Source organism: Phodopus roborovskii, unplaced genomic scaffold (assembly GCF_943737965.1).
Source record: "Phodopus roborovskii unplaced genomic scaffold, PHOROB, whole genome shotgun sequence".
Taxonomy (NCBI): Eukaryota; Metazoa; Chordata; class Mammalia; order Rodentia; family Cricetidae; genus Phodopus; species Phodopus roborovskii.
This window is the reverse complement of record NW_026125648.1, coordinates 525,026-540,813: the sequence shown is the minus strand read 5'-3', so window position 1 is coordinate 540,813 and position 15,788 is coordinate 525,026. Positions and strand designations below refer to the sequence as shown.

General features: G+C 37.1%; 1 protein-coding gene across 3 annotated transcripts in view; it reads right to left on the bottom strand.

The window, feature by feature from the left end:
* The window catches only part of Chrdl1 (chordin like 1), a 105,681-nt gene that overhangs the window by 76,354 nt on the left and 13,539 nt on the right, over positions 1-15,788 (bottom strand). For all 3 annotated transcript variants that reach the window (XM_051177965.1, XM_051177967.1, XM_051177964.1), the window contains exons 3-4: positions 4,864-4,976; positions 2,453-2,546 (exon numbers count right to left, since the gene is read on the bottom strand). In XM_051177965.1, coding sequence (XP_051033922.1) covers positions 2,453-2,546; positions 4,864-4,976 — 207 coding nt within the window. The remainder of the gene's footprint in view (positions 1-2,452; positions 2,547-4,863; positions 4,977-15,788) is intronic.

The following is a 15,788-nucleotide window of genomic DNA, read 5'->3' as shown; positions in this document are numbered from 1 at the left end:
ACATGAAAGACATTTTATAGCACTAGGGAGGCTGAGGCAGGAGAATCAGGAAGGCTAGTGTTGGATACATGGAACCTTGTCTCAAAACTAAATGGAGGGATGGAGAGAGAGAGACAGAGAGAGACATAGAGACACAGAGAGAAAGACACAGAGAGATTCAACAAAAAGAAGCAAAAATAACTCAATGTTTCTCAAGCTTTGAGTTGCAACCCCCACAAGGGCCACATATCAGATATCCTGCAAGTCAGATATTTACATTATGATTCATAACAGCAGCAAAATTACAATTATGAAGTAGCAATAAAATAATTTTATGCTTGGTGGGTCATCACAACATGAGTTATTAAAAGGTCACAACATTAGGAAGGTTGAGAACCACTGATGTGGGGGATTATGTTTATAAAAATGATAACTAACAAATAGATTTCTAAGTACTTAGGCTGAAAAACAACATAAGAAAAAACAACTGGACATTCTGGTGCACACCTTTAATCCTGGTATTAGGGAGGCAGAGGCGGGTGTATCTCTATGAGTTTGAGGTCAACTTGATCTACATAGTGATTTGCAGGACAGCCAGGATGATGTAGAGAGATCCTGTCTCAAAACAAAATACCAAGAAGCAATCATACCAAATAGGCTAAAGGAAACTAAGTTATACATAAGCACAGTTTAGTATGTTCATCAAAGTAAAAGAGAAAATCTTTCTAGATGAAGGAATTAAAAGACCCTAAAACAGAACTACAATCAAATAGTCCATTTTTTTATCCATAAACAAAAGAAGACAAGAAGCCATTTAGAGAAAGAACTTCAAAGTGCTGATGGAAAATGTGCATGTGCCTAAAATTTTATACCCAGTCAAACTACCACTCAAGAATAACATCAGACATTTTGCATGTAAGGATTACAGAATTTTGGCACAACTATTCACAGAAAGAGCTTGCACAATGAAGAAGAAATATTAACCTCCTCAGAAGTAAACTGCAAGAGTAAGGAAAGGAAAAACAAACCTTGATTCTGTGTACTACAAACTTAGCTTTTCAAGTCATTTTATTTCACCTTTTCCCTCTGGAGATTTATGATCTCAATTCTTTTAACACTTCCCCTTTCTCTTAGAATAGCTTCTAGCTTCTACTTTCCACTTTTTGTCAATAATTGTGTTCTAGCAATTATTCATGATTTAAGAAGCTGAGCTTTAGATAAGTTCCTATTACATTGTGTCACTTTGTGAGACTTCTTGGAGAGATTTTTATAGTGATTTAGCAGGCTATCTGGCAGACTAAAGAAAACCTCCAGAGTAGCCATTTAATCAGAAATACTACTCTCTAATTTACAAGAGCCTTTTGCATATTATACCCTTGTAATCCAGCTTAAGCAGAAGCAAATGAACACATTCAAAAATAGCAAGGTCATGCAGGAATGTACTCTGTAAAGTAACTTTCAGATTGGTCAATTTCTCGTCTCTTGAAGCTTATACTATAACCACCAAAATTCAAAGTGATAGAACTGTGTGTGATATTTTGTTATCTGGGATGCTTATGTTTGTTGGACTATATTTACTAGGACTGAAAAGCTTACTTTATAAAGTAATATCAATAAAGCAGTACACAGTAAACTGAAATCCTGCAATTAATTTTGAAGAGTTCTCTCTAAAAGTCCACTCAGGAACCTACGTCTCAACAATTCTGTTCTGCATCATAACCTAGTGGGTAGTAAGGCCTTGTAGATCTCAAGACTGTCAGGTAACTGTCCCTTACAATGCCATTGGGCTGACAGGCATTCTCTGAATTCTCCATGGTGCAGGAACCAGGCCCAAGCCATTTCAGAACAAAGTGTAATGGAGGGGGCATATACCTCAGAAAAATACCCTAATCACACACTGTGAAAGCAGCCTTCCTAACAACCTTGAGAACAAGTCTCTAGCTGGTTCTCCCCAGACTTACTCTTAACAGTGTGTACCTAATAACTGTGCACTGTGGAGGAGGAGACTGTTCAGCAGGCAGGCAGCTTTATACTGCTATAAACCTTACTGGTTCAGTTCTTTTGATTTACGAACAGCTCTTCATCATATTGAAGCTCTGCTTGGATGCAATTCCAGCACTAATTGTATAGGACACGTGCCATAATGATACAACCCCCCTGTTACCCACTGACCATGGCAGGAAGAGGCTGTTTATAGCTATAATTCCTTTTTCCCTTTTCATTCCCTTTCAAATGATTAAAAGCCCAATGAAAATCTGTTACTGGGTACCCAATAACATATTAGAACACAGAATGTGTCCCATTTGGGCTGTAAAGTGTATTTAGGAGGCCAGCTTAAGTTGTCTAAAAGTGTTCTATTGTTATTTCTGACTGGAAGTTTCCCTTCTGGATGAGTTTAGGAAGATTAGCTGGGTTAGGTGAAGCGGGAAAACAGAGACACATAGCTTAGAGAAACAGAGGCAAACTGGATTACCTGGGCAACGAGGGCAACACAGATGAGGAATATGCACGGGTGAGAGGCAATGAAGACTTGGACATCTGACTCGGCTGCAAAGCACATTCCCATTCTGAAAGAGAGAAGGAAGAAAAAAGAGAAGACAAAATGTCTTTCAAAGGTCACTGGGATTCTGCCAGTTTGGGAAACAGTCATGCAGGGACTCACCCAGACAGTGAATAATGCATTCCCAAGAATCTGAGTGCAATCATCCTTCTTTTAAAAAAAAAAACTCATTTTCTCCCTCTTAGCACCTCTGCTGGGTCAATTGGAAGCATATCAGCATACATTTTTCTGAGGCTGGGTTCAACATAGTCCCGGTTTTCAAAGCCTGCCATTAAGTATGGGGGGCTTCCTCTGGCCTGGCTCTGTGATTGTTCTATCCTTCCCAATTCTAGTTGCATGGTTTTTTTTTTAAAGAATCTATTCTGATTTCATAACCACCTGCCTGATGCCATGGAAGAGAAGGGGTGGTGAGTAATAGGTCCCCTGAGAGATGCTTCCCAAGCCCTGGCACAGAGACATCCCTAGCATGAGTCCTTGCCCTCTACAGAACTAACTGCCTTAATTCAGTAGGCTTCGTGACTCCTCTCCTCATTTCCCTTTTCAGCCAACATTTGCTTCTGAGAACAAGCTAGAACTAGAAATTGAGCTGATCAGCTAGTATGTCTGGATGAGGCAACCTGGTCCCTGTATGACTTAGAGATACATGATCCCAACTCTGACAGCTCTCAGTCTTTGCCAGAACAAAGCAAGCTTTGGAAATACGTTTTACATTTATATTTCCAATCCATAATTCATCTGAAGGAAGGGTGACTTGCATCTGTCAGGTTGTTACAAGGTAATGGGGGGTGAAGGACACAGAGAAAGAATATGCCTAGTTTGTAAGCTGTTGGCATCAGGATCATGTTAACATTTTCACTGCCTTGTGGACTTCAAAGCCTCGGCCCCCAAGGGCTAGCTGTCCATCTCCAATGTACTGAGTCAAGAATCTGACAAAATAATGCCATACCAGGCAGTTAATCAGCCCCCAGATGCTCTATTTAATACAAGCCCTAGCTATTTAAAGAGACAGGCTTCTTTTATCCAAACTTGAGTCACCTTACCATAACTCTTTCTTCTCCTCACGTGCTTTCTAGAATAAAGTATTGTAATCTTGCATTTGGAAACAGCAGAGGGGCTCTTAATGCACTCCTCAGAGTTGCTGTTTAAAAATGCATAGTTCTGTTTGAGAAGAAAACTCCATCTTTAATGTTGTGCACTGAATTCTGTTCTGGACTCCAGAGATCAACAAGAGCCTGATAACCATAATGATAATGATGACAGTAGCAGTTAACAGTTCTTACTCAGACATTGTTTTTAGATGAATTAGTGAGTTTAATCCTTACGATAACATATGAAATAGGTGCTAATAGGTCTTTTGTTTTCTTTTTTGAGACAGGTGGACTCAAACTCATAATCCTCCTGACTCAGCCTCCTGAATGCTGGCATCTACAGGCATGCTCCACCATGCCAGACTTTGTTGTCCTGTTTTAGAAGGAATCTCAGAGGGGTTATAGGTAAATTATCTAACACCCCATGTACCATAGGTGGCCTGCTTTAGAGTCTGAAAATTCATCTACCCTGAAAATAAAACTCCACAAACCCTGAATAACACTGCTATTATAATGATACCTGAAGGGTGTTTTATAAATAGTAAAGTTTTGAAAAGCCAGAAGTTCTATTTAAATGGCAAAGAAGAACAGACCTGTGAGTGACTGTGCTTGTTCTAGCTGGGCACATGACAGGCGTTACATTCAGCCTTTATAGTAGGTCATTCTATGCATTAAGAATTCTCAGGTTTTAGAGATTATGATGAGGCTTCCCTCCCCAAATGGATGCATGGTGTGGTTTTCTTCAAGGCAAGTAAACATGTCTGGAGACATTATTTATTGCCACAACTGGGGTTGATTCTACTGTCATCTAGAGGGTAGATTAATTTTCCGTCTATTCTTCTACCCTCTCCAATTATGTCCCATATAAGTAGTTCAGAAGGCTATATAAATTTATAGTAAATAAAATCACTGAATTTTAAGAAAAGGAAACCAATTGTTAACAGGGGGGGGAAAGCAGGAGAGATACTCCTTGCAATCTTGTCCCCATTCTTTTCACCAGCTCTCTCTAGAATGAATCTCAAATTTGCTATGTAGCCAAGAATGTTCATGCTACTCACTCTCCTGCCTGTACCTCGTGTGTGCTGAGATAATAGACATGCACCATGACGCCTGGCTGTTTACTAATAATATCTTTTATGTTTTTAATCACCTAGACTCCCTGTCCAAATGAGCACTGATAAGCTCCCTGTGTGCTAAGGAATGGAGTGGGAAATCTTATGCCATAAAGCACTGTACCTCTGTGCAGATGCAGTTTACACAGTAAACCAGTCCATAAGGTTCCAAGTAGGGATGCCATTTCTCACCCACTCTATACTTCTTGTCTTGAAACACACAATATGTCTCTGAATCTGTTTAAAAAGGGAAAATGGTAGAACAAAGCTATTAGAAAATATAGGCCAAGTCACAAAATCTAAAGACAAATCTTGCATCCATTTTACTATGTCAATCGAGGGAAGAGTCATTGCATTTACAGAGTGCCTACAGCTGGTTCAATGTTTTCTGTATTTTGCTTACTGGATCTTTACAATAACTAATAAATTAGATATTACTATTAGTCTTACATTATGGATAAAGGCAATCAAGAGACATATAACTGGTTAGTAGCTGAGGTGACATTCAAACCCAGTGGAGTTAAAAAATCTCACTAAATGATCTATTATACTAACAAGATAAGCAAAGTTATCACTGGCTTTTAATTTTCTTTCCAGAGATAAAATAATAAATGCTTTGTTTCCATTCAACATACAGATTTTCTTAAGCATAAACAACCTTTCAGTTAGCTCAAATAATATACTTTCCTTCTTTGGAATGATTTTTTACAGGGTTAGAGACATACCTTAGCAGAAAAGACTACTGCCTATTCTTCTAGAGAACCTGTATTCAATTCACAGCACCAACATGGAAGTTCAAAACCATCCATAGCCTACAATTTCTAAGCAATCAGCCTCTGCAGGCAACAGGCACAAATGTGGTGCACAGGCACACGTGTAGGCAAAATACCCATGCACATAAAATAACACATTTAACATTTTTAAAATAAATTTTAGCTAGACATATTTGTTTGTTTTCATTTTATGTGTATGAGTGTCTTGTCTACATGCTTGTCTGTTCATTGCATGTATGCCAGTGCCCATGGAAGTCAGAAGAGGGTGTTTGTAGGACCCTACATGGACACACACACACACACACACACACACACACACCCGGCACCTTGAGCAAGCCTGAAGCTATTGGCTGGAACTCCTTGCCCCAAGGCTGTTGTTGGTATTCTTTCTGTTTTGATAACACACACCTCATGACAACACACACCTTGTAGGGAGGAGCTAAGCCTAAAATTCCTGTAATTTTTCCAATGTGCTGTAAGTCAGTATTTAAGCCCGTTCTTTCCCCTTAATAAACGGCATTTGGCATTTGGAGTTCCAACATTGCTATTGAAAGAATGACCGGTCTGTCTTGTCTTTATTTCAATCTGTAGGCCTTCGCCCGATTCGTGGAATCCCGTAGTGCAGGAGCTACAGGTGTTGAGTCCCTTGGAACTGGAGGTATAGATGTTTGTGATGTGCCATGTTGGGGTTGTGAATTGAATATGGGTTCTCTATAAAAACAACAACTGTTCTTAACCACTGAGTCATCTCTCCAGACCCTAAAACTCTTTTTTTCTTTTCTTTGTGTAGCATTGGAGCCTACCCTGGCACTCGCTCTGTAGACTAGGCTGGATTTGAACTCATAGAGATCCACCTGCAAATGGCTCCTGAGTGCTGGGGTTGAATTCATGAACCACCACTCCTGGCTTCCCTAAAACTTTTTATAGTTGAAATTTTTATTACACTGAAAGATGTTTGAGCACATTCCATGTTACTTGCCATGTTTTACATGTCTTAGTTATCAAAAAGTAGAAAACATTTATTCTTTACGCTCAATTCATCATATAACCCCTATACACTGATCAAGGCATGAAAACAAACACCACAAGATCCAGTTATATGGTTCTTGGGCACATACCCAAAGGATTCTACATCTCGCTACAGAGGTATTTGCTCCTCTACTACCATTGTGTTTCTATTTATAATAGTCATAAATGAAATACATGCTAGATGTCCATCAACTGATTAATACAAAATGAAAATATGGTAAATTAAACAATGTAATATTATTCAACTTTTAAGAAAAATGAAAAGTATGAAATTTACAGCTAAATTGATGGAGCTAGAACCAATCATCCTAAATGAGACAATTCAGACCTAAAAAACATTCCATATTTTCTCTTATATGTGAAAGTTAGCTTTATGCTTCAGATATATTTATTTTATTTAGAATAACAAAAGTTGTTAGGTGGCTAGTAAGGAACCAAGTTGGGGGAGAGGGTCTTCCAAAGAAGGGAAAATAAAATATAGTATTATAAAGGGAATAAAGAGGAAACTAAAATTGATTAGGAGGACTAAGTGGGGAGGGTAAGGAGAAGGTGCGTTGAAGGAGGAAATGTGGGAAGGGACAACTAACACTGGGAGACAATGCCACAACTAGACATTTATATTAGCAAGTAAAGCCTCTAACACCAGGAATAGGTTATACCTTGCTGACTTATTAGGCAAAGTGAACCCATAGATCTCCACAGTCATTACAGGCTATTGCTAAGGCTACTGGTTACTCATTACAACCTGATAGTAAGGCCCTGTTGATGAAGACACTACATTCTTATATAATCCAACACAGAAAAATCAAGCTGATTCCCAACTATAAACATCACCCTGTTGACTATTGTTTATGGTGCTGGAAGGTATTATGTATGCTACCAGAGGACAAAAATAATCATCAATATTACCCAGTTATAGATCCTACGGCCTATAATACCAATATACTGGAGCAAAATAAATCTAATAAGATATTAAAAGAATAACAATTTCTAAGCAAGTGGGGCTTATGTTGGAAATTGAATGCTATTTCCTCATTCACAGTTCATTGATGTAATTCACTATGTTTACAAACCAAAGGGGGCTTTTAATGTTGCAAAAGATTTAGACTCTAATCTGACAAAATGCTACATTCAGTTGTGGGTGAAACTGATAGCAACCTGGGAATAAAATCTTCTTAACCTCATCCATAGCATCTAAAACCAAAAACAAAAATGTCTGTAACTGACAAACTTCCTTCATGGCAAAAGACTGAATTATTTTCCCCCAGGACTGAGAATTAAATGATGATGCCTGTTTTTCCAATGTTAGCAAGAGAAAGCAGGTCCAAAACATTTTATGTACTACACAGCAAAAAGTAAAGTATTTACAGATGTCATTATTTTCTATGAAGAAAACCCGCCAATCTATTAATATGTTATTATGAATGGTAAGAAAATTTAGCAAGTCTGTAGGAGTCAAGACATATTTACATGTTCTATAATAAAGAGAAATTGAAGTTTGATTGGGAATGGCAGCAGCTCATGCTTGTAGGTCTCATACGTGAATAACAAAGCAGAAGGACTGAAGTAAGATCACTTTCACCCTCTACTACAAAGTGACACCCTGTCTCAGGAGTAGATGAAGGCAAATGAATTACAATTAGTAAATATAGTATTTACAACAGCTCCTTCCAAAGATGAACCTTAAACATATGCATGGTTTGCACTAAGAGAATTATAATACATTGCTGGAAGAAAGCAGTGAAGGCCTAATAGTTAGACAAATTTATAGTATTTGTAGAGAAGGCCTAATGGTTAGACAAACTTATAGTATTTGTAGGTTGGAAGACAAAGATTTTTTTAAGGCCTCCATTCTTCCCAAAGTAAACGATAGATTCCATGCAGAGGCAGTTAAAGGCCAGCCTGGTCTGCATAGTTAGTTCTACACCAGCTGGGGCTACATAGTAATACCGTGTCTCAAAAAAAAAAAAAAAAAAAGTATTAGCAGGATATTTTATTTTAAGAAAAGATGGGAGTCTATTAATGCATTTGTATTGGAAGTAAAAGGACCAACGCAATTTTGAAGAAGAAAGATGTTAGAAACGTAAAATTATGTTTATCAGCAGGGCGTTGGTGGCGCACACCTTTAATCCCAGCACTCAGGAGGCAGAGGCAGGAGAATCTCTGTGAGTTCGAGGCCAGCCTGGTCTACAGGTCTACACAGCTAGTTCCAGGACAGGCTCCAAGGCAATACAGAGAAACTCTGTCTCAAAAAAAAAATATGGTTTTCAGGGTATTTGATATCAGTAAAAAGTTATACAAACAGGTTAACAGAATACCCAAATGTAGAGTCACACATACATCATCAATTGGTTCAACAAAGGTGCAAAATCAATTCAATAAAGAAATAATAGTGATTTCAACAAATTCAACAAATACTGCAAAATTATTTAAATAGTCATGTGTTATAATTAAAGTTAGCCTTTTTCTATTTCTAATACCACAAAAAAAATTATGTGACAGACTTTGATGATCCCCTGTGGGAGGCCTCACCCTTTCTAAGGAGTGGATGGAGGGTGGGATGGCCAGATGGTGAGGGGAGTGGGAAGATGGGAGGAAGAGGTAATGAGGATGGGTCTGTAAAATAAAATTGTTTTTAATTTAAATAAAAATAGTAAAAATGAACTTAAAAAGCAGGTACGGTGGATCGTGCCTGTAATCCCAGCAGTTGGAAACCTTAGCAGGAGGATGCTGAGTTTAAGGCCAGTATAAGCAACAGAGCAAGACCCTGTCTCCAGATGAGTCGGAGTGAATGAAAAGGAATTAGAGGAGGAAATACAATCTCAAGGTAGGTCATAGCAAAGATGTCAAAAATACATACTAGAGAAAAGACAGCATCTTCAACAAATGGTCTTGGAAAAGCTGGGTGTCCACATTTAGAGGAAGAAAATTAGACCTGCATCTAGTACCCTGCACAAAAATCAACTATGAATGGAGTAAAAAACTTATTGTGAAACCTGAAATGTGGTGTTAGAGGAAAGTATAGATACTACCCTACATGATGTAGGTGTAGGAAACGACTTTGCTATTAGAGCTCCATTTGCCCAAGAATTAAGGACAACACTTGACAAGTGGAACCTAATAAAAATGCTTTCTTTACAACAAAGGGTGCCATAAACTGAGTGAAGAGAAAACCCACAGAGTGAGAGAGGATCTTAGCCAGATACAGGGATTAAGATCCAGAATATATAAAGAACTTAAAAAACAAGGAGTTATTAGTTTAGAACCATAGTCTTAGTAACAAAAAACCCTTGTATCAGTTATGGGAAAGCTTCTTTTGAATTGTTGGTAAGAAGAGTCCAAGACAAGCCCAAAGCAAAACAGCTACTGTCATTTGCCCTTAGTTCCCTCTCAAAATCTAAAAGTCAAGTCCATATTGCTGAAGACACCACACAATTCAAACATATGACTGGAAGAAACTAAGCTGGGTTGACCTAGAAACCTCCTCACCGAGGATTAACACTCATAGTGTTACAAGCTGCCAAGGGAGAAAAGCAATCAAAGTATTTCTACCCAGTTGTGATTTTTATGAATCCCAACCATATGAGCATTTATATATTGGCAGTAACCAAGGGCTGTCTAATTGGACTTAAGTCTGCTCAATGGAAAGGAATTAATGTCTGGTGCTATAAACCTAGCCAATTAACCATGATGGGTGAGGCCATGGAACCTAGAGGAGAACCTACTATTGCCACTTTCCAAACCCAGAATACCCTAATTTCAAAATACTTACCTTATACCCACTGAGAAGTGCAGCTTTTACCCCTTATTAAGAAAGTGTCTTTTCCCCCCAGAAGATGGAGACCATTACAGCAAATCATAACTGGTTAAAACCAGGAAAACCAATTGACCATGGGGTAATCATGTCCTAAGCTCAAAGAATATCATAAAAAAGGTACCAGAAAGTGTCTGAGAACTGGATGGAAGACCAGATGCCTGCTGCATAAATAGAATCTTCTAGACATGACAGAGAGGTTGCGCCTATGAAATCTTAACAAATGGTTACTTAAATAAAACTTGCACAATGACAACACAGGTTCACTCCACCCCTAGATGAAAGACTATAGATAATTAATTACTGCTAAGGAAGGAAAATCCCTTAGGGATGAAGCCTGTATGTCAGTGGTTGTTTCCAACTTCCCTAATGCTTTGACACTTTAATATAATTTTTCATGTTATGACACTCCCAACTATAAAATAATTTTCATTGCTAACTGTAATTTTACTACTGTTATGAATCATAATGTAAAGATCTGTGTTTTCCAATAGTCTTAGGTGACCCATGTGAAAGGGTCATATGACCTCCAAAGATGTCCCAAACCACAGTTTGAGAACTGGTACCCTAAGTGGTTATACGATATTGCGTGGTCAGCCCTAAAAAAATGTATACATATGAACAACATATATTGACTCAGCTAGTTGTGCTTATATGTGTGTATGTATATACACATGAAACAATAATAATAAAGAAATATAAAAGAAATAATATGTGAATGTAGAAAAGAGGCCTTAGAGGTAGAGAAATGGGAACAGTGAGGGAAAGCAGATATAATAATAAGGAATTTAAAATGATCAAAGTAAATTTTGCATATTATGAAATGTCATTATGAAACCAATTAGTTTGTATAACTAATAAAAGCTAAAATGAAAGAAGGCCTGGATGTTGGTGGTGCACACCTTTAATCCCAGCAATCAGGAAGCAGAAGCAGGTGGATCACTGTGAGCCCAGTCTGGTCTACAGAGCTAGTTCTAGGACAAGCTCCAAAGCAAGACAGAGTAACTCTGTCTCAAGAAACAAACAAACAAACAAACAAACAAAGAAGGGTAGGTCATATATTTATTTCAATGTAAAATAATTTAATTTAATACATTGAAATATTTAGAATGCATAGGAGAATAACTTATTTATCTAGAAAAAGACTTGTTTGAGATGACTCAATCCCATAATTCATACATGGTATACTATCAACTAAGACTCAGTCAAAATTAAGAACAGCTAGGTTAGAAGGCAGAAGCTTTGTGAGTTCAAGGTCAGACAAGGCTATGTAGAGACTCTGTCAAGAGAGAAAGAGAGAGGGGGGGAAGGAAGGAAGGAAGTGGGAGGGAGGGAGGGAGGTGCCACAGTTGCAGTGGGGACTCCAGCATAGTGTATGTGTCAGTGCAATGGGACAACTGCCAAGGAGAGCAACAACTGTGATCTAGAGCCAGTCTCAGCCTGTGAGATGAGTTATGTGTGCCACAGTTGGTAGAGCTGGAGATGGGGAGCTTCTCAGACCTTTTGGAACTCAAAGGCTTGAGTGGGACTTACAAATCAAGAACTGAATTTTTTGATGATTGAAGTTTGGTTTTCCTTTGATATGTCTGTGACTGTGCCCTAGTTCTTCCATCCTGTTGTAAAAAATTAAAAGTATGTAACTTATTTGTGATGTGTACAGAAGCCCAAATTTGAGAGCTAGTACTTTCAGAGAGACTTTGAATATTTTAAAGAGAATTTCAGTCTTTAAGTGTTGAGATAGTTTTAAGGAGTATGGGGCTTTTAAATTTTTGTTTTATATTGTTTTATTAACATGGTATTTTGGGATAAAAAAGAAAGGAAAGCTTATAGTATCTTAGTGGTGTGTTCATATGGCAAGTTGACAAGGAGGCAATTGTGTTGGTTAGGTTTTTATAATTGATACAAACTAGATTCAGTACTTCCCCATCAAATTGGGATGTAGTCAAGTAGACATTTTGTTGATTGCTGATTGATGTAGAAGTGTCCAGTCCATTGTGGGCAGTGCTCGTCCTCAGTAGGTAGCCCTGGTTTGTATAACAAAGAAGCTTGATCCATTTTATTTTGTGAAAAGGTAGCCTTTCTTCTGATAAATTCTCACTATTCCTCTAGTGAAAACAATTCAGTCAGCTACATTGTTGTTATTTCTTTAGGTTTTTATTAAATACTTATTTTTATATCTCTCTCTCTCTCTCTCTCTCTCTCTCTCTCTCTCTCTCTCTCTCTGTGTGTGTGTGTGTGTGTGTGTGTAAGTGCTTGCAGAGGCCACGAAAGGGCATTGGATTTCCCAAAGCTGGAGTTAATAGGCAGTTGTAAGCCACCAGTTATGAGTGCTGGGAACAAAGTTTGGGTCTTCTGCAAGAACAGTCAGTGCTCTTAATCACTGACTTTGTGATTAAGTAGGAAAGCATCCTGTGATTAAGTAGGAAAGCATCCTGTGTCTCATCATTAAGTATGATTCTTGCTGTCCTTGTCAAGATGAGTAAATTCCCCTCTATCCCTAGACTGCTAGATAGTTTTGGATTTTATTAAATCCTTTGTTTCCATCTTTTGATAAAAACATGTTTATTCTCTTAAGCCTGTTGAAATGATAGAATACCGTAACTGATTTTTAAATGTTGCAACTCACTAATGTACTTGTAATAAATCCCTCTTGTTTGTGTCAATCATCAATTTCATATTTTAATGAGTTAAATTTATTATTTTAAGAATTATTTTATTTGTGTGTGTGTGTGTGTGTGTGTGTGTGTGTGTGTGTGTGTGTGTGTACATGTGGGCACCCACAGACGTTAAAAGAGAAAGCCAAGTCCCATGGACCTGGAATTACAGATAGTTCTAAGTTAACCCATGTAGTTGATGGGAACAAAACTCCAGTTCTCTGCAAAAGCAGAAAAAAAAAGTTTTAATTACTGATTCATCTCTCCAGTTCCTCAATTAACTGAAAGTTTAGATTCTTGCACTTAAGCTCACAGGAGCTGTTGGTCTACTCTTTTCTTACAATGACTTTGTCTACTTTTTGATGCTACAGAAATGTGGCAATCATAAAATAAGTTAGTCAGTGCTCCTCTGCTATTTTCTTCTGAAACTATCACAGAGTACTCATGTAATTTCATCCTTAAATGTTTGGTGCATTTACTCAATGCCCTCTCCTCAGGATGGTGCTTTTCATTTTAGAATGTACTATTTGTGGATTCTGATTTTATAGAAGCAAAGTCTTTAATTCTAACAAAGTCTAGTGTATCAGTTCTTTCATGATTTGTGCCTTTGATGTTTTACTTAAAACATCATTGCCAAAGCCAAACAGACACCTTGACTTTGTTCAGTGATCCACGCTGAAGTTTTTGTGAAATATATAAGAACTATGGCTGGCTCAATTAATTAATTTATTTACTTGGGGATAAAGATGTTTGGTTATTCAAGTACCACCTATCAAAAAGTCTATCTATCCACTGAATTTCATTTACAACTTTCCTTCTTTGTTGAAAGTTTCCTGACAATGTTTATACATCTCGATTTCTGGGCTTCCTGTTGTGTTGATTTTTTTATTTTTCTTTGGCCAACGTCAAAGTATTCATTGTTGCAGCATATACAACACGTTTTGAAGTCAAGTTTTATCAGTGACATTTTTATTGTTACTTCTCAGTATATTTTGCTCTTTTGTATCTTTCACCATTTCATACAAAATTAAGTAACTCTGTCAATGTCCCAAAAAGACTTGTTATAATTTTGATGACTATTGACCTACAGATTAAATTATGAAAAACCAACACTAACAATCTTTAGTATTTCTACCCACAAACATGGATTATTTCCCCAATTATTTATTTTGGTTTTATTTCATTAAAGTCTTACACTTTGAATTAGATGCATTGTTGAATATATATATATATATATATATATATATATATATAATTTTTTAAGAGTGATAAGACGAGCATCAATACATATGTTTAGTTCAAATCCCTCTTGTTTGTTGTTAGTATGTAGGGAAGCAATTGAGTTTTATACACTAATCTTGGTACTTGGTAAGTTTCTACATGGACATTCATGTGGTTTTGTTTCCTCCATCCCAAGCTATATACTTTTAATTCCATTCCCATCTTACTGAATCTAAGAGGAATCATTAATTTACAGTTCATTCAGGTACTTTCTTACATAATAGATCTGAAAACTTTGAAGCCCTTTACAAGAAACTAGAAACTTTTCTTTTAATCCAGATATCATGTATATAGAAATTCTATTTCAGAATTGACATACCATGATGAGAATATTGCTATTGCATTAAATAGTCTCCCATACTCTGCCTAGGGACACTATTCTATATTGATACACAGTTTAACCTTAACATTAACCAATTCTCTATTTGGCCAATTATAATGTTGTCATTTCTATTTTATCTTGAGTGTACGAACTGGCTTTTTGGAAACCCAATCTTTATGGAGGGATTCCTTGTTCAGCCTAGATACATGGGGGAGGGCTTTGGTCCTGCCCCCAAATGATGTGACAGACTTTTATGATTCTCCATGGGATGCTTCACCCTATCTGAGGAGTAGATGGGGGTGGGGTGGGGTGATGGTGGTCAGTTTGGGAGGGAGAGGGAAATGGTGTTGGTATGTAAAATAAAATTGTTTAAAAAATAATTAAAGTAGCTGGGTGTTGGTGGTGCACGCCTTTAATCCCAGCACTCAGGAGGCAGAGGCAAGCAGATCTGTGAGTTAGAGGCCAGCCTGGTCTACATAGCTAGTTCCAGGACAGGCTCCAAAACAATACAAAGAAACCAAGTCTCAAAAACACCAATAATAATAATAATAATAATAATAATAATAATAATAATAATAATAATATAAAACAGAAAAAAGTATCATGACAAATATTCCTACACTAGCTGTTTTCTTAATACAATTGCTAAGAAGTCATTTTGGGGGGATCAAAAGTTTTGTATAATTTGAAATTCTTGATCTATATTGCTAGACTTTCTCCAAGAAAAGCCACAATAACCTATGTTCTCATTATCACTGGGTGAATATTTTAGTTGCTTAAAATATTGGAAATTCTATAGGGAATAATGAAACCAGCATTCTTTTTAAATTTTCAGTAAAGCTTAATATGTATTATTTTTCAGTAATCATTTGGTTCTCCAATATTCTATGGTATTTCTATATTCTTTAACAATTTACATTAATATTTCCTGAGTAAGAATAGGTATTTACAACCATGTTTGAACTGAAAGAACACAGGAAACTAAAAAAAAAATGTTGTGAAGCAGAACATGTGTGGATTCAGGTAAGTCTAGAAACACAGCTTCATTATATAGACACAACTTAGAAATATCTCAATAATTCCATAACCCTTAGCTATTGATGAATGGTCACAAATTTTCCAACACCAATGCCTATATCAGACATCTTTCCCTACCCTCTTGTTAATGACAAAGTG